The 27,490-nt window shown below is 37.2% G+C and overlaps 2 protein-coding genes and 1 non-coding gene across 10 annotated transcripts in view; 1 reads left to right on the forward strand and 2 right to left on the reverse strand.

Moving 5' to 3' along the window:
* The window catches only part of daam1b (dishevelled associated activator of morphogenesis 1b), a 109,312-nt gene extending 107,434 nt beyond the window's left edge, over window positions 1–1,878 (forward strand). For all 4 annotated transcript variants that reach the window (XM_007238744.4, XM_015602853.3, XM_007238743.4 and 1 more), the window contains one exon: window positions 319–1,878. In XM_007238744.4, the coding sequence (XP_007238806.2) occupies window positions 319–531 (213 nt within the window). In that variant the 3' untranslated portion in view covers window positions 532–1,878. The remainder of the gene's footprint in view (window positions 1–318) is intronic.
* A 2,873-nt stretch (window positions 1,879–4,751) lies between these two features.
* Window positions 4,752–15,675, reverse strand: LOC103042342 (trans-L-3-hydroxyproline dehydratase). 5 transcript variants are annotated; one of them, XM_007238742.4, is made up of 6 exons: window positions 15,587–15,675; window positions 7,330–7,815; window positions 6,589–6,758; window positions 6,366–6,488; window positions 6,128–6,265; window positions 4,752–5,587 (listed from the first exon to the last, which is right to left on the reverse strand). In XM_007238742.4, exons 2-6 carry the CDS (start codon window positions 7,808–7,810, stop codon window positions 5,462–5,464), a joined length of 1,038 nt encoding a protein of 345 aa, XP_007238804.1. In that variant the 5' UTR covers window positions 7,811–7,815; window positions 15,587–15,675; the 3' UTR covers window positions 4,752–5,461. The 5 variants fall into 5 exon arrangements, with proteins under 5 accessions (XP_007238804.1, XP_022519783.1, XP_049338027.1 ...); XM_022664062.2 differs by lacking the exon at window positions 15,587–15,675 and adding an exon at window positions 15,422–15,557; XM_049482070.1 differs by lacking the exon at window positions 15,587–15,675 and adding an exon at window positions 10,898–11,052.
* Window positions 14,013–14,127, reverse strand: LOC125785775 (U5 spliceosomal RNA). The gene has a single exon (XR_007428129.1). It is a non-coding gene; the product is annotated as a U5 spliceosomal RNA (small nuclear RNA).
* Window positions 15,676–27,490: the final 11,815 nt, after the last annotated feature.

Raw genomic sequence — 27,490 nt, forward strand, 5'->3', positions numbered from 1 at the left:
AAAAATCTCTGTCTCTGGATGCGCAAAGCTGGTAGAGACAAACCCCAAAGCACTTAGAGCTGTAATTACAGCGAATGGCTCTACTATGTAGTGATATAGGGGGGCTGACACTTTTCAGATTTTTATTTGATTAAAATGTTGAAAAACATGCAACATTTTTATTCCACTTCACAATTTTGTTCTACTTTGTGCTGGTCTATCTCTTAAAATCTCAATTAAATACATTTAAGTTTGTGGTTGTAAGGTAACAAAGGTAAGCTGACTGCTGTAACTATCTGTCACACTGTGTCACATCCTGCTCTTCTTCTCCTCTTACAGCTAAAGGAGCAGAGAGAGAAGGAGAGAAAGGCCCGGAAGGCTAAAGAGAACGGGGAGGATGACGGGGGAGAGTTTGATGACCTGGTCTCAGCACTGCGCTCTGGTGAGGTGTTCGACAAGGACCTGTCCAAGATGAAGCGCAACCGCAAACGCATCAACAGCCAAACCACAGAAACTGGCAGGGAGCGGCCCATCACCAAACTCAACTTCTGAGCTCAGGCCTGTCAGGCCAGTCATAAAGCTTCATTGCCGAGCCACTCAGCTTTGATAACGTAGCCCCTCATCTGAGACCCATTCTCTCCAAGCGACGCTCTCCAGAAGTGTTCTGTTGCTGGACAATACTGCCCCACAGTGGTGGACAGTGGAAGAGCACACCAAAAGACTTTTAATAGACAAAGCACATACGGAAAGAGTGTATTGGCTTGAGAGAGAGAAAGTTTGGCCACTCACAATTGAATTAAAATAATAATAATTTGAAATGGGGCACCGGTCATAAAGTGAAAAAAGAGACACAAGAGAGTGGATTTTAAAAGGACGGCTGCCAAAAAAAAACAAAAAACACCTCATGCAGGTTTTTTTCTTTCTTCTTTTTCACGTGGACTACCTTGGTGCTGGTGTACCGAGATTTCTAACTCGAGAAAGGAAAAACTGGTCAAATCTGGATTTGACTTGAGAAAACTTGAGGCACACTTTGATTTTCCATTGCAGGTTCTCTCCTGTTCTTTCACATAAGCTTACAAAAAAACATCACAGAAGCAGAAACTCTTCACAACTTCTCAATGTTCTCAATGTTCAACTACAGCATGCAGAGTTACTAAACAACAATACCATTCCATGCCGAGGAAACATCAGGCAAGAATAACAGACCCTCCTGTACTAGTTGAATCTGTGTGTTTGGGTCTGGGCTGGCTGTCTAGGCACAGATTAAGTTCTGGCTTTGGACTAAAAAAGAAAGAAATTCCAACGTAGAATCTACTGACTGTGTAATCCGGTCCAAGATCATTCTTAATCTCAGTTCAGAAGAAATCCTGTTCTAAGATTTCCCCACTTGTAAAGCAGCTCCACAACCTTGTTTATTTCCATTTGTTATTAAGGACCGTTTTTATATAGAGTGCTTTTATTGAATTACAGTATGTAGGGTTGTGGGTTGCTTATTACAGCATTGTATGGAAAATTCATTGGATATCAGACCCAGACTGGCTGAAGATCATTTTTAAAGATGTCTTAGAAATGTACCCAGGCCCACGTGCTTTGACACACTGTGGGTGTTCAGATGTGCAGACTATATGCATTTATGTTGTTGGGTCTTTTTGTTTTGAAGACAGTCATGTGAAATGCAGACTTATTTAAAATGAAATGTAAGTAACCAAAACAATGCAATACTCTCTCCATCAGCTCTTCCTTCCTCCCTGGATTTGCTCCAGCCTTTTTATTCGCAGTCTAGACTTATGTTGTGACAAAGTTTCCTTTTACAATGTGAGATGCCTCCATTGGACTTTTGTAATTTAAAATGCCTTCCATTGTAAGATGGATCTAAAACAAATAAATGGGAGAAAGTGGTCTGTGCTGTTGAAATCATTGATGCCTTCTACCAATGAAGTATGAAACAGGTTAATCTTGGTCTTATCTGTCTACAAAGCTTTTTTTGCTAACTGTAATTTGGCTGTTCTGTTTTAGGGATTCGCATCTTGCCACCTCAGCCTTAGAGACACAAGAGACAATGTTCACATTACAGGCCACATTGCTCAAATCCAAGCAAAAACACACATGAATTCTGTTCTGACCGTTCACATTCATGTCACATGTCCGTGGATCGGATACGTATTTAGGACCATATATGAAAGTGACTCATCTGATTTGAAAAATATCAGATTTTGCAGTTTCACACAGCCATGATCAGATCTGAGCCACATTGAGCAAAATATCAGATTTGAGTCACTTCCGCCTGATAATGTGAATGTATCTTAAGTTTTGAACACTTTGACACAGACTATGACACGTGTTTACTTACAGGCCAGTAGCCAGGGGGGATCGAAGGGTTCGTTCAGTTCAGTTATCTAGCCTATTTAGCCGTATCTCCTTTCAGAAAATAAACATTTAGGGCGAAATATGCCTAGTTTATGAAAGTTATGAAATATTATTTTCATATTTGCGTTTTTCGTACGTGCATATTTGATCGAATGCGGACATGTTATACACCATTCGAACTGTCTGCCTCTCCGGATTACGGAACTGTGTTTACAGTTTAAATCTGCTTGTCTCTCGCTTTGTGTTTAACGTTAAGTTACCTCAGGACACTCGAGACACACACCCAACCCCCTCCAGCGCTTCCCCCACACTCTTACCTTCAAAACGCCTCCAAACTTAAGAAAATCCATCAATCCAGTCACCAGTAATTCTCACATATATCCAAACAGCGCTTGAAATAATTTGAGGCAGAAAAAAATATCAAATTTAACGCGTTATTAAAAGCGGATTATGTGTCGCTCCACGAACCCACGCATATCTAATGAATCAGCAGACCCTCACAGACCAGACGGTATGCAAATGAGCTCTGTCAGCCAATCAGGCGCCGAGTTCAGCGAGCTGAAAGGGGGGGTGGGGGCAACGAAGTCCCAGCACAGTTGTAGGAAGATTTGAATAAGACAGAACACTTCAATTTATATTATTATTAATTCATGTTTAAGTTTTAATGACCATACCGATAGTGTACCTAATGAAGTAATTCTTATCTATTTATGTCAATAGTAGAGAGATAGACAATAAAGGACAGCAACATCAGAGACAGACAATAGAGGGCAGCAACAGAGACAATGGAACAAAGCAACAGACAACTGAGGTGAGCAACAGAGACAGACAATGAAGTCACATTACAGATGTAGGAAGTTTGAGTAACACTTACATTTATATCAAATTTATGTTAACAGTGGGGAGCAACAGACGAACAAATAAGGACAGCAACAACAGATTCACAACAAAACTTATAATGAATAAAATATGTCTAAATTAAAAGGTTTAAAGTGTGCTCGTGTATTTAGGGGGCATTGGAGTAGAGAACTAAATGAAGTCCACTTTTGGGGGGAAAAAGATTCCCCCCATCACAATGCTGGCTACGGGCCTGACTTACCTCCTGTTTCTGATCTGTTGGATCGGCAAATGATTTACGTGGCGGCCACAAAAACAAATCTGTTTTTTAAGCATGTAAACCCAAGAAGAAGGGAAGAAGAAAAGAAGAAGAAGGTAGGAGAGAAAAAAACACCACCCCTCATGTGGGGATTGAACCAGAGGTTCGCAGTCCATTTTACTACCGCTGCCCCAGCTACTGAATTGAGATACAGGTGGGAAAAAAGCCTTATAAGGAGATAGGGAGGCCGAGAACAGGTGGAAACTAAAAAGTACAATTTGCCAGCGAAGCCTTTTACTTATTTATTTTTTATTATTGTTCATTATAGTTCAAACAACCTCACCGGCCAGACGTTTCATGCCACGGGCCGCGTATCTATGTTCTAGGAGATGCCTAAACACCTAGAGGCTTGGCCTTGCTTTAAAGGAGATATGGCCTTGCTTTAAAGGAGAACTTTGGTATAAAATGGACTTTTGTTGTAGTAAAACATGATAAAAAGTACTTACCTTTGAAGAGCACACCTCCGCGATCCAGAAATTTTAACAGTTTGTCCAAACACCCTTCAGACTGAGTGACACGGTTCATAATTTGCCCCGATAAATCGCTATTTACACTGTTATTCAGGCTCAAAGTAGCTCCACACCTCCTTTCCGCATAGCCTGCGTCCTGGCGCCGCCTGCTACGCTATGCATGTCTATGACATATACCAATATACCAATACAAATATGCCAGTGGACGGAGCTAAAGCTAACGTTATGGGATGTAAACAGAGGTTTTTAATAAGTGCACTTTCTAAGTTATTAATGCCTCAATTTAAATGTCAGAACTCTCTGGATTCTAGCAAGACGGTGTAGAGCTACTTTGAGCTGGATAACAGTGGAAAAAACAATTTATTGGGGTAAATTATGTCACCCAGTCTGAAGGGTGTTTGGACAAACTGTTGAATTTTTTGGATCTCAGAACCATGTGGGCAGGCAGAGGTGTGCTTTTCATCAAAGGTTAGTACTTTTTATCATGTTTTAGTACAGCAAAAGTCCATTTTACACCGGAGTTCTCCTTTAACCAATCCACTGGTGATTACAGTGTACACAGTGTATAATAGAATAAACTGCTAAACATCGGCAGTGACCAGTGAGACCAGTGGCTGAACAAAAGCAGTGCATGTCGTATACTGCCCTCTAGTGATAAACAAATGTATCTGCTGTAAAAATATTTGGAGCAGACAAATAAACAAAGATAAAAAGATAAAAATAAAAAGAACTCTTGGATAAAATACTCACTGTGAGGGGGAAAGATTAAAACAACCGTCTATATTTTTAAACTGAATTTTATTCATTATTAAGGCAAATGAAATATAGATCAAATGAACTGGACCCAATAGTTATGATCACAGAAGAAATGTGAAATAGCACCTGTACGGACATCTCTGCTAAAAAAAGGTTTTGCTGATTTTTGTCTACAGGTTACACAAAGCTGCACATATAAAATCACTTCCAGTTTATTTACTTAATACATTGACATACCAAAAGTCATCGGATAACAGTATGTGAATTGATCATAAAGTGTTATCTCAGAGGTCTGCTTGGGAACACCCATATTTGTGTAAATTCTGAGGTGTTGTCCTGTGAGTGAGGTTGAATCTTGTCAGTTTTATTTTCTGAAGACATCTAACACTCCTCCATCCACAGGGTCACATGTATGTCGGTAATAAGAAACAGAGGGCATTATAAAGATAATGACCGGTGACTGCTAGCTCAAATTGTACCCGCAAGCACTCCATGACATTTGACATGCCAATGTATTGGATAAAACAAAAATAAATTAGAAAAGTGTTTCACATGTATTTACTATTACATTCAGTAAATAAATATAAATTGTGCATTACAATCAACAGATGTTGTTTTAGATCTTATCTTTAGGACTTATTTTCACTGCTTAAACATTTGCATATGAATGGACTGAAATTTGGCACAAATTCACTCCAAATAATTAAGTCTTGCCTTCAGTATTAACACAAGCTCATCTGAGAAGGAAGCCATCCTTAAGGAGGTCACTGTTCTCCAGAGTGAAGCTGGCTGCTCCTGTGTAGTAGGCATGACCCGCAACCTCGACCACCACTGCTTTGAACTCTCCACAGGTGGTCTCCTTTAAACACAAGACAAGTTTAAACTGGTAAAAGACATGGAATTCAAACTTTTACAGTACACCTAAAAAACAGTGCACATTATTACTAAAGGATCAAATATTTGTATAAATACTGGAATTTTGAGCTGCAGCCTCAATCTCTTTTTTAATTATACTATTAGATTAAAAACAATATATAATATCAATAACAACTACGTACTTTAAAATTTCCAAAGTGCCATGAGGCATTCACTCTAATGTAAATTACTTCAACAAAGATAGGAAACACACATATATAAAGTTAATTTAACCTATGCTTCATAAATACTGTTTAATATATAATAAAATAATATCTGATTAAAAACTAGCATAGCTCATTTTGATTGGACCAGTTTGCTCTATTTTGCTTCACTTATACTTCTATTGAAGGATACATTGTTTTTAGTCCTAGATGTTTCTGCTATCTATCTATCAATACTGCTGAATTTAATAATCAGTACTGTGTGCTCTTAATGCTGGCATGCAGGTTCAGATGATACATTAGGATGAGTTGTTTGGTACCTGTACTGCTTTGCCTGTAAATAGAGCTTCTGTGGTACCGCTCTTAAAGCTCCTGGTCTGGTGCAGTTGGATCAGTCCTTTGTGGTACTGCAGAGCGATGCGGGCTGTCACACCTGATCCAGTGGGGCTCCTGTCCACCTAAAAACACAAAACATCAGCCAGGCTAGATGGAAACACTTCATTGGAACGTGGCAAGGGATACATATAAAAGTGTGAAGACAATAGTGTCAACAGTCACCTGAGCGTCAGCAAATACACAGATGTTGGCTGTAGGCTCGTCAGAGAAGGCATCTTTGCCATCAGTGAGGATGGTGCCATAAAGAAAAGCTAGATCATCGCTAACAGGATGATGCAGCTTCACCTGTTATAGAAAAAGTGAATTCAGGATGCAGGGGGTTTAAAACACATTTTCTCAGGATTACTCTGTAGGAATGTTGCTAGGAGTGTAGCTGTGCCTGTACCTGAGATTTGACTGCATTGCTCACTGCAGTGGCCACATCCACCAGGTCTCTGGTTCTGGATTTACTGACATCCATTCTAAAGCTGTCAGCATTCACAAAAGCATACAGAGCTCCTCCATAGCTTATGTCTACTGTGATTTCACCAAATCCCGGTACAGTTACTTTCACGTCTGCAAAGATGAAGGAAAAGAACAATGAACTTTAACAGTAAATTTTCCCTTCCAACGCTTAACCACAGGACTTCTTATGTCTTGCTTTCAAACAAAGGCCAGATTTGTGGAGTACATGACTAATGGTTTCCCTGTGGACAGATTCTTCTACCTGAGATGTGGATCTCTGCAACTCCTCCAGAGTGACCATTTTGAAAACAATACATTTTCTTTTTACTTCTCTTTACTTGCAACTTCATGTTTGTTGGTCTATCACATAAAATCCCAATAAAATTATTAAAAATATTACGTTTGTGTGTGTAACATTAAGTATATGGAAAAGTTCAAGGAGTCTACTTTATTGTACATTAACAAATAAAATGTTCTTCATTTAGACTTATATTTCTAATAAAAGAAAATGTACAATAGTAAATTCTAACCAATAGGAAAAATGTTTGATATATGGTTATTTGTTGGAAGGGCACAAATAATGACAAGTTATATTTTTGTTTGTATGTTTGTTACATAAGACATTGTGTTGTGTTGGTTTTTAGATGTATGTGTCTTAGGTTGGCATGGGGTGTCTTTTTACCTGTGGCAAATACAAAAGCTGGAACACTGTGGAATCTCACGGCTCCAGTTTTCCCGTTGGAATATTCCACAAAAGCCTTCACCAAGCCGCATGGGCAGTGTATGTTTATTTGTGTCTCTGGTGAGGTAGGGGACTTAACCAGGCCATAGTCTACAGCAAAGCGCCCCAGCGCAATAACAGCATGGCCACACATAGTGCTGTAGCCCTCGTTGTGCATAAACAGAACCCCGATGTCCGCTTCTGCTATTTCACTTTGGACCAGTAAGGCTCCATACATATCATAGTGACCGCGGGGCTCAAACATCAGAACTTTACGAAGGTGGTCAAGATGTTCTCGTGCATAACGCCGTTTGGCGAGGACTGTGTCCCCAGTCACCTCTGGATAACCGTTTATGATGACCCGCAAAGGTTCTCCTCCAGTATGCATGTCCACCACTGACAAAACAGGTCCATCATGAGGAGGAAGCTTCGGAAATTCCATTGGGCCTATAACAGATCAGAAAACAGTGTATGATTAAACAATGTTTTTAAACAATTTAAACTTTTTTTTTTTTTTTTTTACATTTTTCAGATCTTAAAAAATGCATTTGTGTGTAACAGAACCCATTTAAACTTATGTTGAATTTTATCCACATTTATTTTCTATTCTTATTTATTGCAGTATACAACAGAAACGAATACACCCCTAAACAATATCATTTAAACTTCAATTTTTTCATAATTATATTACCTGTCAATAGTTGCATATTTCGGTTAAACAGCAGAGTACTTGATTTTTATGTTAAATAAATAAAACTAAGTTTTGATTTACTATATTTAAAATACAGTCCCCACACTCGAAATTCAATGGAACAAAACTCTGTACACCTTTCATTAGTGAGAGTGGTGTAACAACTCACAAATCAGATCATGGTTTCACAGTTATGTGTCATAGTTCAGATCGTTTTACGAATTGGAATAAAAAAAACAGAAAACAAATATAACTGCTTTCTGTTTATTAACATACAAAGACATCTGTAGTGACTGAAACATTGTCTCTTACAGTGGCGTGCAGTTTATATAGCATACCTGTCAAGTCTCCCGTTTTGGCCGGGAAACTACCGTATTTTACTCCTCTTTCCCGCCGTCCTCCCGTATTAGTATTTTCCCGTAAATTTCCCGTATTATATTAAAATAAAATAAAAAAAAACTTTATTATTGAGGCGACAGGGCACAGGTCACTGTGTGTCTCTAAACCAATGGTAGTGCCGGTTCAAAGAGAAAGTCCCGCCTTTAAGGTGATACAGCCAATCAGGTTCCTGGTTTCGCGGAGCGCAATGTAGGAAAGCCCCGCCCCCTCGCTGTGAGAGCTAGTCGGAGCAGCTGATGTTAAAGCATATCTGGATATATAGCGAGGTAACGGAGCTAAACATGTAAACTATGATGACGTTGTTTCTGAAACAGACAGATCAAACCGACTGTGTGCTTAATAAAATACAGCTTGTGACTCAGTTAGCTATTAGATGTTCAACCTGCCCTGATCAGCCAATAACTATTTCATTTTCAAACTGTGTTTATTAATTTAGGACTGCAGGCCTACCGTAAGCTATAATGAACGAAATTTATACAACAGCAGGTTGTATATGTATTTATTGTATTAATTCGGGGCTAGTTTTATAGAGTATTGTGGTGTAATTTATTATTTGGAAGGGGCAGAAGAGATGGTTGAGAGAGAAAATGTGAAGAGGGCTGAAATTAACTGAATTGATCAGGACTGGACTGATCAATAGAAAGAAGTATTAATGAGATTACTAATTGTTTAAGCCCCTTTTGACTAATATTTACTTATGCAATATATCTGGTCCATGTCCTTTTTGTAAAAGCTGAAGATTTCATGTAAATGTCTAGAAAAGGGTTTTACTTAGGCTGTATTATAAGAATTACATATGTAGGAATGTCCACAACATTTCAGTGTCAACAAAGATAGACCTGTCAGATTCTGATAATCTAATTGTAGTTTGTAAAAGGTTTCCAGGTGGTTATTTTAGATTTATTGTAAACCTGTCTTAAAATATAAGGGATTCTGAACCGGTTGGGTTGGTGGGCGACTCGAAGCAGGTGATAGAAAATTTCCCTTATTTTTAAGTCCAAAACTTGACAAGTATGTTATATAGGGGGTACCCCCTCTGCAACGTACACATAGATTTATATTAGAATTAATTTGGCCCTAAAGTCATTTTCACCAAACAAGTTACTTAACTTATCTAACCTGAGTTAACTAACCTAGTTAACTAGTTATCTAGCGTTAAGTACGTAACGCTAGATTAAAAACCTAACCTAGATACTAAAATAAGGGAGGAGAACTAAGTATGAATACTAATGAATTGATGGAGGGAAATTATCCACTAACCAAAAAAAAGCGGAGAACGTTTCCCTGAGGGTACGTTACTGCTGAACAAGCCATTGCTTTACTTCAGAAATGTAATTTTTAACAGTAAAATCCGAATGTCAGAAAGATCTGACTGTGAGCTCCGCGACTGAGCCACAGTCGAGGTGCGCGTTCACGCTCTCAGGCGACCTGTCAATCAACTTTCCCTCAGCTGTCAATCACCACATCGCCACACCCCTTTACGAAATAACGCCTATAAAACGTTTTAACTGTTAAGAAAAACACTGGGGGTTATTAACACAGGAGGGGGGTGTGCAAAATGTACAGAACCCAACTTTCCAAAAAATCCTGGATGTATAATTTTAGATTAAAGATTCTGCCATCTCTCATTCAGCTAAATAGAAAAAAACGGGGTTAAAAGCTGTAACGTTGCTAGAGTCAGCCACCAGAGGGCGTAAGAGACGTAAGAGGCGTAACCTTTATACGTCTCAACCCCTGTCGTCCTGCCCATGCTTAATAATACAGTCTATGATAAATACATGCATGCGTGCATAGACATTACAGTGAAATAAAAAAGTTTGGACACCCCTGATCATTTTCAAGATTTTTCTTTTATGAATAACTGGTTGTTCGGATCAGCAATTTCAGTTAAATATATCATACAGAAGACGAACACAGTGATATCTGAGAAGTGAAGTAAAGTTTATAGAAAGTAAGCAATATTTTTTGAACAAAATTATTAGGGGCGCTTATTTTTTTCATTACCACATTTCATACTTAAGTACAGCTATATGTGCTTTTGTATCATAACCACAATAAACTTATCTTTACAAATATTATCTAAAGCTGCGTGCAGTTAGCTTCAGGGATGAATCTGTTACAGGAGTGAAATATTAATATATTTATGTAGCTGAGAATAAAGACTGGGATTAAAGTGAGGTTTAGACTCCTCTCTGTAACTCCAGCTTCTAATCCTCAATCCAGATCTAACTCTCTGCAGTGACTTTTCAGCACTTTTACACCATAATGACCAGCGAGTGGACCTGCACCGAGAAACCGCTGTAACTCCACAGAGCTAACTCACCAGATTAAATCTGAACCAGGAGCAGTCCAGTCCTCCGCTACACACTGCAGTTCTGTTCACTCCAGCAGCTCCGTGTCTACAGAGAATAGTTCATACAGCGGGTCCCTATACCATACCTGTCAAGTCTCCCGTTTTGGCCGGGAAACTACCGTATTTTACTCCTCTTTCCCGCCGTCCTCCCGTATTAGTATTTTCCCGTAAATTTCCCGTATTATACTAAATAAAAAAATATATAGGCCACAGGCGACAATGCACTGACCGCTGTGTGTCTCTTAACCAATCGTGGTGCCGGTTCAAGAAGAAAGTCCCGCCTTTCAGGAGAAACAGCCAATCAGCTAGCTTGTTTTGCGGAGCGCAGTTTAGTGTGCGGGAAGCCACCGCCCCTCCCCTCGCTGTGAGTTCAGGCAGCTAGTCGGAGCAGCTGTCGTTAAAACTAATCTGGATATACGGAGATTTTTCTAAAAGAAAGGTAATTAACCATGTAAACTGTGATGAGATTGTTTCTGATAGCGGGTTAAAAAGACTCTTCTCTGAATCAAAACATAAATTAAACCCACTGTGTGTTTAATAAAATCCAGCTTGTGACTCAGTTAGCTTAACTTTAGAATTAGCTAGATAGATATTCAGGGTTTGAGAAAAATCTACATATATATATATATAATGCCCTGCCCTGATGTGCCTGATCAGCCAATAACTATCATTTCCAAACTCTATTAGTTCAGGGCTAGTTTTAGGGTTTGTTAGAATTTGTTTAAATCTCAAGTATTGTGGTAATGTATTATAATGTAATGTAATGTATTATTTAGAAGGGGTAGAAGCAGGGGTGTAGCAGCAAATTCTGGGCCCTGTACATTCTTAATGTCAGTGGGCCCCTATCCGTGCCAACACACAAGGAACATGGATTTTCATGGGCCCCTCTTCCTACTCGGGCCCTGGGTAGTCAGGTCCACTTTTCCCCCCACTACCACGCCTATGGGTAGAAGAGATGGTTGAGCTGGAGAGAGAGAAAATGTGGAGAGGGCTGAAATTAACTGAACTGATCAGGAGTGGACTGAACGATAGAAAGAAGTATTAATGAAAGATTATTAATTGTGTAGGCCCCTTAGGACTATTATTTACTTATGGAATATATCTGATCCATGTCCTTTTTGTAAATTTGTGCACCCTTCAATTTCAATTTTAAATCTATTAAATAAAAAAATATATATATATAAAATATATATATATATATATATATATATATATATATATATATATATATATATATATATATATATATATATATATATTTTTTTTTTTTTTTTTTTTTTCCCCTCGTTTGGGCTGTTGGGGCGGCGGAAAAAATCCCTTATTTTTAAGTCCAAAACTTGACAGGTATGCCCTATACCGCCCCCTGCTGTCCCGGATACTGAGATTATATGTGATCAGTTTTTTAGAGGAAATTTGTGTTTAGTAGATTATTTATAATAATAATAATAATAATAATAATAATAATAATTTTAAAGGAGACACATTCGTAAGGAACATGTTTTGTGGGATGAGCAGCAGTGCTGAGTATGTGGATTGGGCCCATGAATAAACTGTTAAACAGCTTATTGTTCTGTTACTACTGTCTCTTGATTGAGTTTCTGGTTCTACCTGATTGGAGCCCAGCATGGAACCTGTTACAGGGGTCAGTAGGTGTCTGCTCCAGGAATCTGCATACCATGTTACCAACCCACACACTCAGCTCTGCTGCTTATCCTACAAATACATTACAAATGTGTTTCATTTTAAAAGAGAAATGTAAAAGTGTATAAGCATTGTTACAACAAAGAAATCATCTACTAAACACAAATTTGGGCCATGTTTATTTTTACTTCTGTGTGTATATTTTTGTGTAAATGTATCGTTTTGTGTTGTCGATAATAGATTTCTACAATTTATTCGGGATCAATATCTATGCTTTATTAAGATTAAGACAGTTTTATTTCTCTCTGTTAATATTAATGTTAAAAAAATCTCGAGTCTCCCCGTCGGGGAATCGAACCCCGGTCTTCCGCGTGACAGGCGGAGATACTGTCCACTATACTAACGAGGATAACTGATCTCACACTTCTTCCAAACACCCAACTCACCTTCTACTGCCCCCACACCACCCAACTCACCTTCTACTGCCCCCACACCACCCAACTCACCTTCTACTGCCCCCACACCACCCAACTCACCTTCTACTGCCCCACACCACCCAACTCACCTTCTACTGCCCCACACCACCCAACTCACGTTCAGAAGTCCTTATCAAGACTATAAAAGGCCCGTTTTTAATTAATTTCCAAAAACACAATTATTAGAAAAATATTTAGCTAAAGCTTTTCAAAAATATTGTAAATAAGAACATAAAAAAATCGAAACAGTTCTGATCTATAAATGTAGCAAGATTATAATAACGTGTAGATATTGTGCAGGATTTTAAATGTACTTCATTGATTTTATTATTAATACAAAACTTATAAGGGAACGACCCAGCTTTCCTCCAAGAGATCTCTATAAAACGAGAATTCCAATATGACATTCCTCATGGCCTAATTATATTACTTTCCTAATATGTTATTCAGAACATTTTTCACTTCTGAAGTCTCGGCCATTAATATAAACCAAAGTTTAGAAAATCTTCATAAGACAGTAAATGCCCAGATTCGTACAACAGATCAGCAACATGATAAATATCCCTCTCTTTCCAATAGCGCAGAAACAAATATTTATTTATTAAGTTCAACAAACAGGCGAAAATATTTATATAATCTGAAGAGAACCAAGCGTGTACTACAAACAATCACCCAAAACACTTCACACTTCTACTCTATGGTTAATCACACACAACCAGCATTAGAGTCCGTACATCACGTCTGCACCAGTAAGATATAAACTCTTTTTACATCCAAACACGTTTTACATCCTAAATTTGATTTTTTTAAAAATCAAATGCAGTGGTTTCACAACTTGCATCATGAGTAACTTAGCTCTGCCCTGCCATTGGGTAAAGTTACTTGCACTTCACTACTGTAATAATAATACTAATAAAATAAAACTGCAAAACACACAATAAAAGAATTAAGAGCTGAGCATAACATTCATTTTCCTAGTGTAACTGTACGCTAACTGAACTATGAACACTGTTCACTGAAAATCCTCCACTCATCTGACATTATGTATAAAGTTAAGACGTCTTATTTTAGTACCAGAATAGGAACCCCACCTTACGGCAGGGTATCAAAAAATTAGTTGATACTCATAATGCTCCTCTCCACGGAAATCTTTAGTAAAAGGCGAAAGATTTATACGAGCTGAAGAGAAACAAGAGTGTACTGAATTCAACGACCCAGAGCCTCACCACCACACCAACACACTCACACTTCTACCTTATGGTTAATAACACACCACCGCCAGTACAGTCCGTACATCAACACTCTAAACACTAACACCTACAAAGAGTACGACCTGTTTTATATAAACTCTTATTTTATCTACAAACTACGAGAACCAACCTAAAACACAGCGGTTCGAGAGCCGCGGTGCATTATGGGCAACTCTGCGCCGACTTGCTATTGGCTGATTCGCTATGTGTGTGTTTGTGGAGATTTAACACGGTTTTATGCCGCTTCAAGTCCTCCTCGGAACTTCCTCCGACTGGAGGTCGACTTGTAATTATGATTTAATATACATTAGGAATTAATGTATTCCTAATGTATATAATTTTCCATTAGGAAAATTATTTCGTTTATACATTTGGTTTATTATCATAAAAACATGAGGTTTATTTTGTCCAGGAAAAAGAAGCGAATAAGACACGCAATAGTTGGGTTATGTATTATCATATTTGTACTTCTTTTTTTACACCCAAACACCCTACTAGAAATATATAAAATAAAAATAAAAATGCAGCGGTTTCAGACCTGCAGTGTATCATGGGTAACTTAACTCGGCCCTGCCTTTGGCTGATGACTTGGCTGGGTAAAGTTACTGGCACCTCACTACTTTAATAATAACCATTTTTATATGTTTAACATTTCATATGGTCTGTTTCTGTTTATTTTCTGACACCACTGAAATACACAAATAGTTACATATTTACATACATCTTTTGTCCTACAGTATCAAGTGAATACGACACACATTAGGTGATGTTTCTACCCCTTTTGAACTCAGACTAGATTTTTTAACGTAATGCTAGTGATTTTATTAGTTAGCTAATAACAACATGCAAGTGTTTAAGTGTTAAGCAGTTCATTATACGAACTCAGCATCAATTTATTAAATTTATTTAGCAATTTAAATAAATTTAATTAATTTATTCACATTTGTTACTGACACGCCCCCAACTGCGACACTGGGCTTATCTAAAAATCCCAGTTTCCCACTGGTAAATACGAGTTTTTGATGGCGTATAAACCACTCCAGGAAATCTCCTTTGTCTCAGTTTTCACTCAGCTTTCACTGGAGTCAGCAAAATTGGGCAATTGTTTAAAACAGGCCAGATAAGATTGTAGTCTCGCTCTTTGAAAAGTTACAGCCAATCACAATAAGTGATTTTGCATTGTTGCAACAACACAACTTTACAATAGTGTCAATATATGATTGATCCGAGGTTGCTGACTCACTCATTTTAAATTTCACTAGTTTAGACTCCTCTCTGTAACTTCAGCTTCTAGTCCTGAGTCTCCCTCAGTCCAGATCTAACTGTGTCTCTTCAGCACTTTCACACCACAATGACCAGCTAACGATCTGCACTGAGGAACCGCTGTAACTCCACAGAGTTAACTCACCAGATTAAATCTGAACCAGGGGCAGTCCAGTCCTCTACACTCTGCAGTTCTGTTCACTCCAGCAGCTCTGTGTCTACACCGCCCCCTGCTGTCCCGGATACAGAGATAATGAGTTTTTATCAGTTTTTACAGGAAATTTGTGTTTAGTAGATTATTTCTTTGTTGTAATAATGCTTCTAATAATAATAATAATAATAATAATAATAATAATAATAATAATAATAATAATAATAATAATAATAATAATAATACATCTTATTGAAAACCCGGTTAATGTCTCTTTTTTACGGAGACACATTTGTAAGTAACATGTATTTGTTGAATAAGCAGCAGAGCTGAGTATGTGGGTAATTGCGTCCATGAAAAAATTGCGAAATCTTCTCTTTTAATACCGAACAGCTTATTGGTCTGATCATATTCTGATTGAGCTTCTGGTAACTCCTGATTGGCAGCACCTGTTACAGGGGTCAGTAGGTGTCTGCTCCAATAATCAACATGCCGTTACCAACCCACACATACATTTCCTTTAAAAGAAGAATGAACAGGCTTTCCAACTATATACATTATATTTATAGCCAACAAGCATTGTTTCAACAAAGAAATAATCTACTAAACACAAAATCCCTTACTTGCCATGTCCATCTATTCTTCTGTTAATATATAATTGTATTATGTTGTTGCAACCTAAAATTCATTCGGGATCAATATCTGTGCTTCATTAAGAAGTTTTAGTTCTCTCTGTGAATATTAATGCTAAAAACCTTGAGTCTCCCCGTCGGGGAATCGAACCCCGGTCTTCCGCGTGACAGGCGGAGATACTGTCCACTATACTAACGAGGATAACTGATTTCAGATCATCTCCACACCACCCAACTCACCTTCTACTGCCCCCACACCACCCAACTCACCTTCTACTGCCCCCACACCACCCAACTCACCTTCTACTGCACCCACACGACCCAAACATGTACTGTACAACTTCACAGCGATCAGGAGGACTCTAAACATTATTCTGCTTAAGAAAGGGATCCAAACTCGTAGAAATAATACAGCTTTATAAAAAACAGCGTAGAACATATACCATCATGTATTATGAGCAAATTAAAATAAAGAAATAAAATAAAATGAAATAAAATATATAACACAGCCTTTAAAGAGTTTTCTCTGCAATGAAAAGTATAAACATCCACATTTAACAAGATGACCATCTGCTGACTGTTTGAAGCAGCTGTGTTAAAGGAGCTGAAAAGCTCACTTTATCAGTAGTCAACATCGTATTAGAAGGAATCAGGGGCCTCATGTACTAAAGGTGCATACGCACAAAAAAAAACATTGCGTACGCCATATTTCACGCTCACGGTCAGATGTACTAAATTTGACTTAAACGTGAGAAAGTGCGTTCCCCCACGGCACTTTTGTTTCGGGCGTACGCCTTTTTTCTATGTATGTATTGTGTGTTTGTCATTTGGCGACACTTAGAGGCGATGCATTGAAATGACAACTATTAAGATATCCTTTATGCACACATTGTAGTAAGCATTATTGGTTAAAATAAAGTAAATTAATCAGACAATTTCATTGGCTTACAGAAATAATCGTTGATCGTGTTTCCACTTTTCCTAGATTATATAAACATGCATAAAAGTTTTTGCTGGAGTTGTTGGAGATGGCGGCGTTGGCATTATTGGAAAATATTGCTAATTGCCAAATTCATTCAGAGCGCATTTTCCGTGACCATTATGTATTTTTGGCCCATGATGATGACTGGCTTATAAGCTGTTTCAGATTTCCCAGTGCATAAGAGGATAAGAAAGTGCTTGACGGGTGGCTTCTTGGTAAGCAACTCATTTAAAGCATTTAAATGAAAGCATTTATTATCCATCTTAGAATAATACAATTTAAAACATGGGTAATTATACGCTACACGCATATAATATTAATAATAATAATAATAATAATAATAATAATAATAATAATTATTATTATTATTATTATAATTATTATTATAACATTATACTCTGAGTAATTGAGGGAGGAGTCTTGGCAGGTGTGATATTTTCGTGCATTTGCGTTTGATTTCAAGTTGATTGCGATGTACTAAGAGACTTGGAATTCTGCCTATGCACAGTTTGATAAATCCAGATTTTTTTATGCGTACGGAACATTTTAGTAGGAAGCCCACGCAAGTCTTAGTACATGAGACCCCAGGAGTTGTGGAAAGCTTAAAGGACTTCCTGTAAATACTGAAAGAATTCTTGGGCATCCAGCCTTTAGAGCTCTCCATGAAAGAACAAGTCTGTTTATGGGGAAAACAGGAAATTGTACATGTCCACAGAAATGGGAACTGAACTAATAAGAGAAATGAAGTTAGATGGAATGAGAAAGGTATTGAGTCAGGCTCTGGTTTATACTTTTATTTTGTATCTACATCTTGTTTTATGCATGTGTATGATACAGGTCCAGACCAATAAAGAGATAACTTCAAAATGAAGAGTTTCTTTGATTTTACCATAATAGCTTGTGTGTTTGAATTAAATTAACATTATTTAATTATATAAGCTACTGACATTTCTTTGTGTTTGGATGTGAAGTGCTCTAACATGCTTATTTTTTTTTAAATAGCACAATGCATCCCTAACCTGATCCTACTCATTTAATGTTTTATCTTCTCCCACACCTGCCTGAACTATCAGCTAATTATCAGGTCTATTCAGAGGTGCAGGGTGGGTGTTAAAGCAGGATCATGATTGGGAAATGAAGGTAGAATTCAAAGATACTGGTCTCGTCTGCTTCCTGAACAAGAAGTCATATTTCAGAAGAGACATCCCTCTCACATTTCTTTCTCCCTCTCTTTTTTCTTTTTAGTTTACTCTGGTTTCTAGAGAACATAAGAGCACTTCAAAGAGTTTATTCTCCTAACATCTCAAACAAACTAACTACTTCTAACCTCATTTCTTTCCTCCACTCCTTCCCTACTTTTTCCTTTACCTTATATGTTTTCTGTTTCTTATTGTTCATCAATATTTATAAGTCGCTTTTTTGCATAAAAGCATCTGTAATGTAATGTATCAGAAAATGACCGCTAGAGGGAGCCTGCGAGAGAGTTCAAAATAAATGGGGGTAAATGAAGCTAAAAAACGTCCAAAAACAAGTGGCATTAGTTATTGATTAATTCGGAGAGAAAGGTTTTCATTTAAACCTTCTGTTCAAGATTGAAAAACTTTTATTAGCTTGGTGCTGTAGCCTGTGCGGACTGGTTGTTTTTTTGGCTTCTTAATGGGTGAACAGTAGGGGTGTGACGAGACAGTGATACGTTTTCTTATTTTTTGAGGTTGCATTTAATAGAGATATTCTGTTGCATAATACTTTTCAAATTACTTTGAGTAATTCTGTGTGATTCTGTGTAAAGAGTGCTTTACAAATAAATACATTCAAATATTATTAATATTAATCTCGTCAAATCTCGTTCAATTAATGCTTAGCTTTTAGTTTTAGTTTAGTTTTTAACTTTTTTGTACTTTAAACATATTTTTGTTACATTTAAAACAATAAAAAGCAATTAGCTTTTAAAACATTAGCTTTTTAAGCACTACACATGCAAAATATTCAGTATTAGGTGTTTAAAAATGTATTACATTTTTTTTGTTTTTGTACCAAGTTACCAAGTCCAAAAGGATCAGCTTTAGCCTTTTAAGTATTAGTTGGTGTACCTGCTTGAAGATTTGTGTAATCAAAAATTACAAGAAGGACATACAACTACGACCTAAAACATACGCTCAGGCCTAAAAAAATGCCTTACGCACAAAAAATCCGGGTTTATCAAACCGTGCGTAGGCAGAATTCCAAGTACTTTCTCTTAGTACATTGCAATCAACTTAAAATCAAGAACAAGTGCACGAAAACATCACACCTGCCATGTCTCCTCCCTCAATTACGCAGAGTATAATGTTATAATAATAATTATTATTATAATTATTAATATTATATATGCATAGCGTAATAACTAATAATTACCCATGTTTTAAATTGTATTATTCTAAGATTGATAATAAATGCTTTCATTTAAATGCTTTAAATGAGTTGATTACCAAGAAGCCACCCGTCAAGCACTTTCTTATCCTCTTATGCTCTTGGAAATATAAAACAGCTTATAAGCCAGTCATCATCATGGGCCAAAAATACATAATGGTCACGGAAAATGCGCTCTCAATGAATTTGGCAATTAGCAATATTTTCCAATAATGCCAACGCCGCCATCTCCAACAACTCCAGCACAAACTTTTATGCATGTTTATATAATCTAGGAAAAGTGGAAACACGATGAACAATAATTTCTGTAAGCCAATGAAATTGTCTGATTAATTTACTTTATTTTAACCAATAATGCTTACTACAATGTGTGCATAAAGGATATCTTAATAGTTGTCATTTCAATGCATCGCCTCTAAGTGTCGCCAAATGACAAAAACACAATACATACATACATAAAAAGGCGTACGCCCGAAACAAAAGTGCCGTGGGGAAACGCACTTTCTCACGTTCACGTCAAATTTAGTACATCTGACCGTGAGCGTGAAATATGGCGTACGCAATGTTTTTGTGCGTACGCACCTTTAGTAAATGAGGCCCCTGGTGTGTAGAGCTGTTGGTGTGTTACCATGCATGCATGTGTGTGAGTTTTGTCTGAGCTCATATGTGCATACAGTGCCTTGAAAAAGTACTCATACCTTTTATAACTTCTCCACAATTTAATGTTACATCCACAAACCTAAATGTAGTTATTTGGGATTTTATGTGATAGACAAAGGATGTAAAGTAATTTTTGTTTACAAATAAATGCATCTGTAATAAACTCCCATGTGTAAATACTTTGTAAAACCACATTCCTATGCAATTGCAGCTGCAAATAATTTGAGCCTTATCTCTACAACCTTTAGAAGTAACAATTTTGCTATTTTTCATTGCAGAATAGCTCAAGCTCAGCCAGATTGGATGGAGAGCATCTATGAACTGCAAGTTTCATGCCTTACCTTAGATGCTTGAAGAAATCTAAACCATTGCATTGTAGCTTTGGTTTCTGTTAAACATTACTGTCCTAATGGAAGGTGGACCTCACGCCAGTCTCAAATCTTTCTGGAGGTTTTCCTCCAGGATTGCCCTCTATTGAGCTCCATCCATCTTCTATCATCTATGTCCAGCTTCCCTGTCCCTGCTGAAGAAAGGCATCCCCGGAGCATGATGCTGCCACCATCATGTTTTATAGTGGGAATGATGTGTAGGGTGTTGTGTGTTGTTAGTTTTTGCCACACACATAGCATGCTGCATTTAGGCCATAAAGTTTGGTCTTTGGTCTAATCTTACCAAAACACCTTCTTCCACATGTTTACTGTGTCTTTATCAGAAATTTTTTACGTCTTGCCACGCTTCCATAAAGGCCAGACTTGTTGAGTATATGACTAACAATTGTCCCGTGGACAGATTCTCGCATCTGAACTCCTCCAGAGTGACCATGGGCCTCCTGGCTGCTTCTCTAATTAGTGCTCTCCTCGCCTCAGCTATTAGTGTGATGTTGGCCGTGTCTTGTTTGGAGTTTTGCCATACTCCTTCCATTTTAGAATGATAGATGATAGTGCTCCATGAGATATTCATAGTTTAATTTTTTTATAGGCTAACCCTTCTTAACACTTCTCAACAATCGTATCACTGACCTGTCTGGTATGTTCTTTGGTTTTCATGATTCTGTTTGAACACACAGAGTTAGAGTCTTCTGAGGGCAACTGGGCACATTGGATTTTATTTAGAGTATTTTATTAGAGTAAAGAGTGGCATAATACAATGCATTCTACATTTCTTAGATTTTTATTTATTTAAAAAAAATTAAAACATGTATAATTGTCTTTTTCCCTCATACATTACTTGCTATATTGTGTTGGTCTATCTCATAAACTCACAAATAATTTATAAAAGTTTGTGAGTGTAACATAAAACAATGTGGAAAGGTTCACAGGGTATATGATATTAGGGCACAGTACTAACCAACCAACCCATCCCTGCTTAAATGATGTTCTGCATATTGTGTGCATTTGGGTCGGTCACAGTGATTTCAGAGGACAGGATTATGTGTTAAACAGCAGATAAAAGTCACATGCCTTCAGTAGTTCGGCAGCACTCGTGGCTTCCTTAAGAGCGACGTGGGAAATCTGCAACAAGGCCCCTTGTTGTTCAGTCGCTGGACTATCTTTAGGTTTGTATGACGTCCGACCTGCACTGGTATGCTATTGACGAGACAGGATCTTCACATGAGCTACTATGGGATTTTTAATCAGTATACATCACTTTTCTTTATATGAGCTGAAAATGATTTGATATTTATCTGGATATAAAACAGTATCCTACATTTTAAATATGACCTGTTAACATTTTAACATTTCTCTGGTGTCCATCTCATAATCTAACATTACAAAACAGTGAAACAAATATCAAATCATTGATATTAATAAATTCAGGCAAAGCTTTTTAAAATGGCAGCGCACCTGGTCATAACTGTACTTTCTTTAACATAAAAAACATTTCCTGTCAGAAAATTGACATTTGAGGCGATGTGTGCAATCTCGCTGCCAGGAGGCGCTATTGTCACGTTAAATAAGGAGTTTTGTTTTGCAGGGAGGGAAACAGTTTACATCAGTTTTTTTTCTTGGTGGCTGCAGAAGTAATCACTTAACTCTCTCATCTGTACAACACGTCGAAAGGCCAGCAAAACAGAACTAGTTTTGCCCTTTTTCTACACTTTTTTGTACTTTTTCTTTGTTCAGACACCAGACCACCCCTATGGTTTATATATATATAGCTTATATATATATATATATATATATATATATATATATATATATATATATATATATATATATATATATATATATATATATATATATAATTTAGCTTATTTTAAGAGCTGCCAGATGGTTGGAGCTTCCTATCCTCACTTTTATAATTATGAGGTCAGCTTCAATATAATTGAATAACATTTTAACATCCCCAAATTGTAGCATTTCTAGCTAGCCTAATGGATTCAGCTATTTTGCTGACTAAAATGCTGACAAAAAATAAAAAATAAAATAAATAAAGAGACAAAAAAAAACTGTGCAACTATATGCAATTCATTAGCCTATAGCCTCTATTAATTAGAAGTAAACTTTAGATTATACTAAAAATCTCATCACTAACTGATTGGGGAGAAGCCGTGAAAATGAGTTCCGTCAATGTAACCACCTTCTTGGAAAACGATTAAAATTGCCAACTCACATTTTATTTTGACTTTAGGCATGATAAATTAGCTTATGTCACACTCTTGAAATGTGCCATTATCCTAAATGATCTAATTAACTGAAGAACTGAAGAAGTAAGAATCATGAGTAGATGATTTAGACAAAGAATCCTATTTATTTTAGCATAATGACGATATAATCTCAAAATATGTTGTACATTCTAAGTAAAACACCTTTATAAAAAAATAAATACAAACCCTAGTAGGCTGCCATTTTGGTTGTAGCGTAGTAATTTTTAATAGTTGATATCTTCTTTTGTACACTGGCTAAGCAATCCTAAGCTGAATGTGTAATTAAACTTAAATATATTATTCAGTCTTTTAAGCTTTACTAAGAGCAAATCAACAGAAGAAACATCTCTAAATCTTTACAAAACATTAGTGTGTTTGGCTGTATGGCACTGTGTGACACACAAAGATAATTATGTGTTTGTATATCTTTCCACACTAATAAAGGCTTATTATTATCAGTTGTCCAATCAAATGTTGCAATACTATCGATGGGGAAATAACAATAAAATGGGCTAATCCGCCTTTATGACAACAGATGCTTGTTTGGAGGTTAATGTCAGTTGTCCACTCACTGCTGTTCATTAATAAAGTTAAACTAAAAAAAAAACTCCAGTTCAATTCCAGTTCAACCATGTGTCATTATCAGAACGTAACACTGGCAGTCTGCTTGTATTTTTTGTCTATTCATCATGGGTTATTTTCTGTACTGAAAAAAAACTTTTTGTTTGTTTTTTACACCATGGTTTTGGACAGTTAACTACCTTAAGGAATCTTAACAGTCAGGGTATCCTTTGTGAGTACGTTAGCCAGTGCACATGATTTGCCTTGTAATTACCACAAAACAACAGTAATTAGCTTTGTAAATTAATGGGTTAAAGGGTTAATCTTAGTATCTTAACAATATATATCATATGTTCAAAATATCTTTTAAAAACAAACCCTTATTTGCATCGCATTGTAAAGGTGCTTAGCAAATTTGTGAAACAATGTGAAATCCACACTGTTATTTTTAAATTAACACTGAGAATGTATTTAAAGGCACTAACAGTGTTGATTTAGTTCTGGCAAATTTGCTGTGTAATAAACATGCAACGTGAACTCACTGCCCTTTTATAAACTTGTCCGTCACAACAAGGTGATGGTTCCTCTGTTTGAAGGGAGCTTTGAAGGCATGCTAATAGTTTTAAATTGCTTGCAGAGAGCTCAGAAGAACTAGACTTCTTACAGAGAAAAGGTCACAAAGACATTCCCCTTTAAACACAAACATGCAGTCAGGGGCAAAGGGGTTAAGCTGAGTTTGTGCTGTACCACTCAAATACAGCCCCCCTCCTCCTCCTAACTGAACCCCTTTTCTTAGTATGATCCTGTGTTTGTCTGAAGCCTTTACACAGCTAAACTATGGCTGCTGTCAAACAGACCAACTGATCCGTCGCTTTCAGTAAAAATAAGCCAAAGTCTAAGCATTCTAAGGCCGTGGGTAGCCTTAAAAAGATTTACATTTGATCTGTTTGTTCATGTGACAATTAGTAGAAATGGATCTGTGAAAATAATTTACATAGTTTTAATGAATTGTTGTAATTTTACTTATAGTTAAAACATTACAGTATTACAGTGTAAGTGTAGTGTGGATACATTAAAGTGTTACAGGGCATGCAGACTAGAGCTAAACTCTAGTCTCTATGAATGTAGTAAATTCAAAGTTAGCGTGATGTCATCTATCTTGCCTTAACTGCAGGCAATATTGATTTTCAGTGCAGCTGTCTGTGATAGCTACTCTAAGACAGGTTACACAGGGTAGTATTGGATAAGATTTACAGTTCCATTGAACTGTAAAATTGGGCATGGGGTTATTATGTCTCCAAGCATTTTTCAATAAAATATAAGACTTCAGCTTCTGCCAAGACTCAGATTCATTCTAGCGAATATTCTTCAGCTTTTTTTTTTTTTACAAATGAATTGCAGTGTGTAGGAAAAGGCAGTTCTCTTGGAATTAATGTAGGAATGGCACAGCTTTGCTGTGATTCAAAGATGTATAAAAGAGGATTCTTTTATATAGAGCAACTTACATTGGATCATGTCACACAGATAGATTAAAGTAGAGTTCAGCCCAAGTGGAAGGACCATTGTGGTGTCCAAAAGTTAGGGTCTATAATAGTATCATGCATAAATGACCATAGATAGATCTTAGAGAAGCAGATCCTGCCTTCAAGACCACATCTTACAGGGATGTGCATGCAGTATTTAACAAGACAATGCAAAACCACATGCTTCACATATGTCTGTTGAAGTAGAGTGTGCAGGTACTGGACTGGCCGCCTGCAATTTTAAAACCTGAGAACATTTATTCTGTACTGTTACACACCTTGAGACAAGCATACAGGAAAACAGACACCTGAAACGTTTCTTTACTTGGTATCCTCAGCACTGAAACATCTTGTTAAACGTTGTGAGAAGAAATGACAACACTACACACTGTGTTTCAACTTTTTTGATTTACACTTTTTAAAACACAAAATGTATTTTATAGGGGCAGGCCCCATTAAACTTAATGACTCCTAAGTCTTTCATGACTGATATACACCTACAAAAAACATTAATTAAAACTCAAGATTACATTTGTTTTTGGGTTAAACTGCTATTATAATTGACCAAAAGAAACTTAATTATAACAGTAATTAGAATAAGCATATATAAAAGTTTATTTAGATTTATGGTTATTTCTGTTAGTATGAAATTTCAATAAATTTTTCATGAAGCTTTACAAAGACTAGGCTTCAGTAAAGAGTAGTGTTGTTATATTGTGACTGAGGCACTTCTAGAAATGATGACATGTGGCTCCTAATAACTCTAATGATACACTACTACATTTCTAATTAAGAAAAGGATCAGAGCTGTTTCATGACCTCTTATTTAGATCTTCTGAAATGTTCTGTATGATAAAAGCTGGCACAGTTCCCTGCAAATTTACTCTCAAGCAGTCCGTCCCCAGTTCATGCGCGTGACGTTCCATTGTCTGCATTCAATAACATGTTCAAGGCTGCACAGAGTGATGAGGGGAAAATGGTTCAGATGCTTGAGGCACACACAATCTCTGATGGCCTACACTGCTGGCACAACAAGTTTATGAAGAAAATCGTTCACGGAGAGATGACAGGCTGAAATTAGCCTCAGTTTAACTGCGGAACAGAGTAAAAAACCTCAGGGGTGTTGCATTTAAAAGGCAGATTTCTCCTCCTATTGGGCTTTTAGCTATGTTAATAGCTAGCATCAGTGGCATGTTAACCTTCAGCACGCCCTCGTTTTCTCCCTTGCTAGTCTGTGATTGACAAATGGGTTTGTTAATGATTATTTCAGGTTTCCGTGGTGCACCTTTGTTGGGAGAAAGCGGTCGCTGATCGGAACGTGCCACAGGATTAGGCACCGTCAGTTCTTTCAGCACTAATCCCCGAAGTGAAAGGAGGGTTCCGCTCCAAAGTAAACTGTCCACCATAGTCTCTCTGTCTCTCTCTCTGTCATTCTCTCATTTTCTTTTTCCCTCCCTGTTGCACTCAGGGAGGCATGAGACAACACATCCCACAGGCTGCCCATACTTGTGCTTCTCTGGGTGGCTGAGATGCCTCCCTGCTGCCCCTCCTTAACACACAATGGCATCATTCCTTTCCGACCACATGTTGCAGGTTTACCTGGAGTTTTGTTTTGCTTACTTAGTTTAGTTTGCAAGCACAAAATGAGATGATTATTCATCCAAGATGGGACCACCCATCCCCCTTCATTAGGATGCACTTCTTTTGGAATTCTACAACTCAGCCTATGACGATTCTCTGCCTGTGGTATCTAAAGTAATGTCTGTCTGCCCTGTCATCTTTCTGTCCCTCTCTCTCTAACTCTCTCTGTCTCTTTGTCATCGTTGCTTAACTTTTCCATCTTCTACAGGCCACAGCAAGAGACCAGGGTAAACTTTACTTTGCTCTAAATTGAAAAAAGTGCAATTAAATTGGTTGAGTGTTACAGGCTATTTGAAATTAATCACACATTAACTCTCTGTTGTGTAACAGTTCTATTTTTTTCCAACACTCAAATAACAGTAGCAAAGGATAATACAGTACATATATAGCTAATTTGACACTGACTATATAAATGACTAATAACCCTACATGAATGGTAAGGACCACTATTTAATAGCAGATTGTATAATTCACTTGATATGCCTTATATCCCATCCACTGACAAAACTCTCATTCCACAAAATTTGGCATTGCCTTGAAGTTTATATGAAGCTCGTTTTCCCATTCCACATTAAACCATGTTGTAGTTATAGTCTGATGCCTGTGCACCCCTCAAATTAAGCAGAGCATTGAAGGTGAAATGGAAAACGAGGATCCAACTTCAGCTTATTAAAATGTAGTTGTCTGGGTTTATGTTCAGATGAGTCTTTTTTACACAAAATGCCAGCTTAAAGGCATATGGTGATTAAAGCAAACCAAGAATAGAAATTCTAAACATTTCTAATTCAAATTGTTAATAGAATAATTAGTAATGGCAACATTGCATCAGGGCTCATTTTTACC

This window comes from Astyanax mexicanus, chromosome 1 (assembly GCF_023375975.1).
Source record: "Astyanax mexicanus isolate ESR-SI-001 chromosome 1, AstMex3_surface, whole genome shotgun sequence".
NCBI lineage: Eukaryota > Metazoa > Chordata > Actinopteri > Characiformes > Acestrorhamphidae > Astyanax > Astyanax mexicanus.

Coding starts and splice junctions, on each gene's coding strand:
- LOC103042342 (XM_022664062.2), bottom strand. Junction 6,489..6,588: donor GCAATGCAGTCAAATCTCAG/GTACAGGCACAG, acceptor TTTCTATAACAG/GTGAAGCTGCATCATCCTGT. Junction 5,588..6,127: donor TTACAGGCAAAGCAGTACAG/GTACCAAACAAC, acceptor TTGTGTTTAAAG/GAGACCACCTGTGGAGAGTT.